The sequence below is a fragment of the Etheostoma spectabile genome, chromosome 4 (genome assembly GCF_008692095.1).
Source record: "Etheostoma spectabile isolate EspeVRDwgs_2016 chromosome 4, UIUC_Espe_1.0, whole genome shotgun sequence".
Classification (NCBI taxonomy): domain Eukaryota; kingdom Metazoa; phylum Chordata; class Actinopteri; order Perciformes; family Percidae; genus Etheostoma; species Etheostoma spectabile.
In genome coordinates this window covers 29,376,723-29,379,560 of record NC_045736.1, presented here as the reverse complement: position 1 = coordinate 29,379,560, position 2,838 = coordinate 29,376,723, and the positions used below count along the sequence as shown (strand labels likewise).

Here is a 2,838-nt window from a genome sequence, read left to right as displayed (position 1 = left end):
GGGGGACATGTTTTTTCCTAGAATCGTGAAGTAGCCTAACATGTGACCCTGCTGGGTTTATTATTCATTAGGGCTGAAACAATTCCTCGAGTAACTAGAATAATTTGATTACTAAAAATCCTGGATGCAAAATGATTTGCCTCAAAGCTTCATTTAAATTAAACCAAACTATTGTAAACTATTGCTCTTCAATAAAACAAAAGTATTTCTTATCCGATTACTCGATTAATCAATGGAGTAATTGGTAGAATACTCGATTACTAAAATAAGTGATAGCTGCAGCTTTATTATTAAAAGGTGTATTTTTTTTACAGCCATCTTTTAAAGCTACAGGGCATATTAGATATAAAAAAATAAACTTATGTATATCCTTTTTAAATCACTGTAAGATGATTACAAAAACTTTATTTACAGTAGTTTGTATGATGATCAGTGGTGCTGGATTGTGCCTATTTTTCTTTTATTTTCTTGTCTTCCAACTTCTCTTCTGTTCTTTTACTTGTTTTTTGTTGTTCTTTGTAAACAGTTTGTAGAGTTCACTCCAGTGTGAGTGCTGATGTTTCACAATGCACCATTATGGGCCATTTCATTATGTCTGATTGTTGCTTTAACGTAACAAAGTTTTGTCTTGAATGCTCTTTCAGTCAGATTTCATGACAGATGTGTTCTGTTTCCTCAGCCTCGGAGCCGGTCGGTGAAGGGAGCAGTGGGCAGAAGTCGAGGAGGAGTCCTCTACAGACACTTTATGACGGTGACCAGGTCAGTCCTGTCCAACCACAAACAGTCTGCAGTATAAACCCTGATTAAGCCCTGGTCGAACTCTTTCTGTACAAATATTTATTCATGAATATCTTCTCCGGGTTACTCGTGCATTTTTGAACAATGTATGATCCCGAATCATTGTGTGTTCCTGACACTGATGCATGGTTTGCAAGGAGAGAACTCGGAAAGGCCCAGACAATAACTGGCAGACAGCGTTTATCACAAGCAAGCTTGGCTTAGTCTTGCATCAAAGGCGCTGTAGTCAATATTCAGAAAATCAATATAGCAGTAAACAACTATTTTCCATGTAAAGATATAGTGGGTTAATGGCGTCTGTTGCAGAGAACAAAGTCACTCTTCCCCCCTCTCTCTCCCCTCTGTGTGTGTGTGTGTGTGTGTGTGTGTGTGTGTGTGTGTGTGTGTGTGTGTGTGTGTGTGTGTGTGTGTGTGTGTGTGTGTGTGTGTGTGTGTGTGTGTGTGTGTTGTGTGTGTGTGTGTGTGTGTGTGTGTTTTGTGCGTGTTTGCGTGTGTGCGTGTGTGCGTGTGTGCGTGTGTGTGTTGTGTCCCATGACATTTATTTAGGAGGTTTTATGGGTTTGTACAGACACTCTCAGACAATAAAGAGCTCAGTAATTTAGGTGGTGCATTTGATGAGACCCAAAGAGAAATGAAAGCTATGTATGGTTGCATTTTTTAGATGTAAAGATTACATAAAGTATGAGGCAGCATCATAAAAAAACCAATAACATGAGCAGTTGTTTCTCTCCTGTAGGCATATAAGGAATGGATTATCAAGTGACCTTAGTATTTTACATTACAGCAGATCCTGCAGTGTAAGTCGGCGTAGGCTGTGAGAGGGATGGGACTGTCTGACAAGCCGTTGTGATGGAGTGTACTGGCCCCTTTTTAGTCTTGTTTTTCTTTAACAAAGAGAGGCAGTCTCATACAATACAGATATCTCAGCATGCCTTTTAAATAAAAAGAAAAATGGCTTTTCCACACAAAATGACAGTTGTGGTTACTTTTTTTTTTATAATTTTGCTTTTTAAAATTAAAGGGTTTAAAGATTTTCACTAAAAAACGCCCCTTGGTGGGGCTCTAAATAGTCATTTTTCTCTATCTCATTAATCTCTCTCTATATAGCCATACAGCACCGCGTAGCAGCTGTTTCTCGTTAAATCTCCCTGTGAGTAGAAGAAGGGTGTACAAGCCAGAAAACAAACCAGCTCCAGCAGACATTGTTTACTTTTAACTGCTTGTGATATTTTACTTCTTTCCACTTAAACCCTTGCTCAATGGCAGGAAGCTGCGAACGGGCAGCGAAAATGATTCATACACTTTGTGTGTTTTACATATGTAAACACAATAGGCAAGGCAAGGCAAGGCAGCTTTATCTGTAGAGCACATTTCAGCAACAGGGCAATTCAAAGTGCTTTACACAAAATCATTAAAACAGATAAAACACAAGTACAAACAGTTAAAAGTCATAAGCATTAAAAATCAATAAGACACATGAATAGACAGTTAAAAACAAAATAGAAACATTAGGACACATAAAACACAAGAATAAAAGTTACAGTGCAGCATAAGAAAGAAATGAGCATTAATTTATGTGAATGCATGTCGCATTGTTCTGACGAGCAGCAGGTAATGAAGGGAAAGGCTAGGTGATGAAAATGGAAGATAATAACCTCCAGTCTAGCATCCCGTGCAGTTGAGAAAATGTAACTAAATAGTTATTGGCACCTTTAAGATCCCCAGCTAATTTTTCCAAACACCCCCAAATTTCTTAAAAAAAAATGTTTTGTTTTATTTAAAACATCTTTTTTTAAATGTTAATACTATCTTATTCAGATTCAAATCTCACACATCAGTTTCTACATGGATATTAATCTAAATCCTTGGTGTTCCACTTCCGGGATTGCTCCGTTGCCGCTAGAAAATCCGCCGGATTTCACTCATTTAGGCCGGATATTTGTTGCCTTGGGCTTCCTTTGTGTTGGTATTTTAAACTCCGGTGGATTTCTGAGGACTGTGGTTACCTACTCCTCAGATCTCTGCAGGGTAAATCCAGAC

The 2,838-nt window shown here is 38.2% G+C and overlaps 1 protein-coding gene across 1 annotated transcript in view; it reads left to right on the top strand.

Moving 5' to 3' along the window:
• The window catches only part of LOC116687355 (carbohydrate sulfotransferase 11), a 17,276-nt gene that overhangs the window by 10,010 nt on the left and 4,428 nt on the right, over positions 1-2,838 (top strand). The window contains exon 2 of the mRNA XM_032512678.1: positions 680-759. Coding sequence (XP_032368569.1) covers positions 680-759 — 80 coding nt within the window. The remainder of the gene's footprint in view (positions 1-679; positions 760-2,838) is intronic.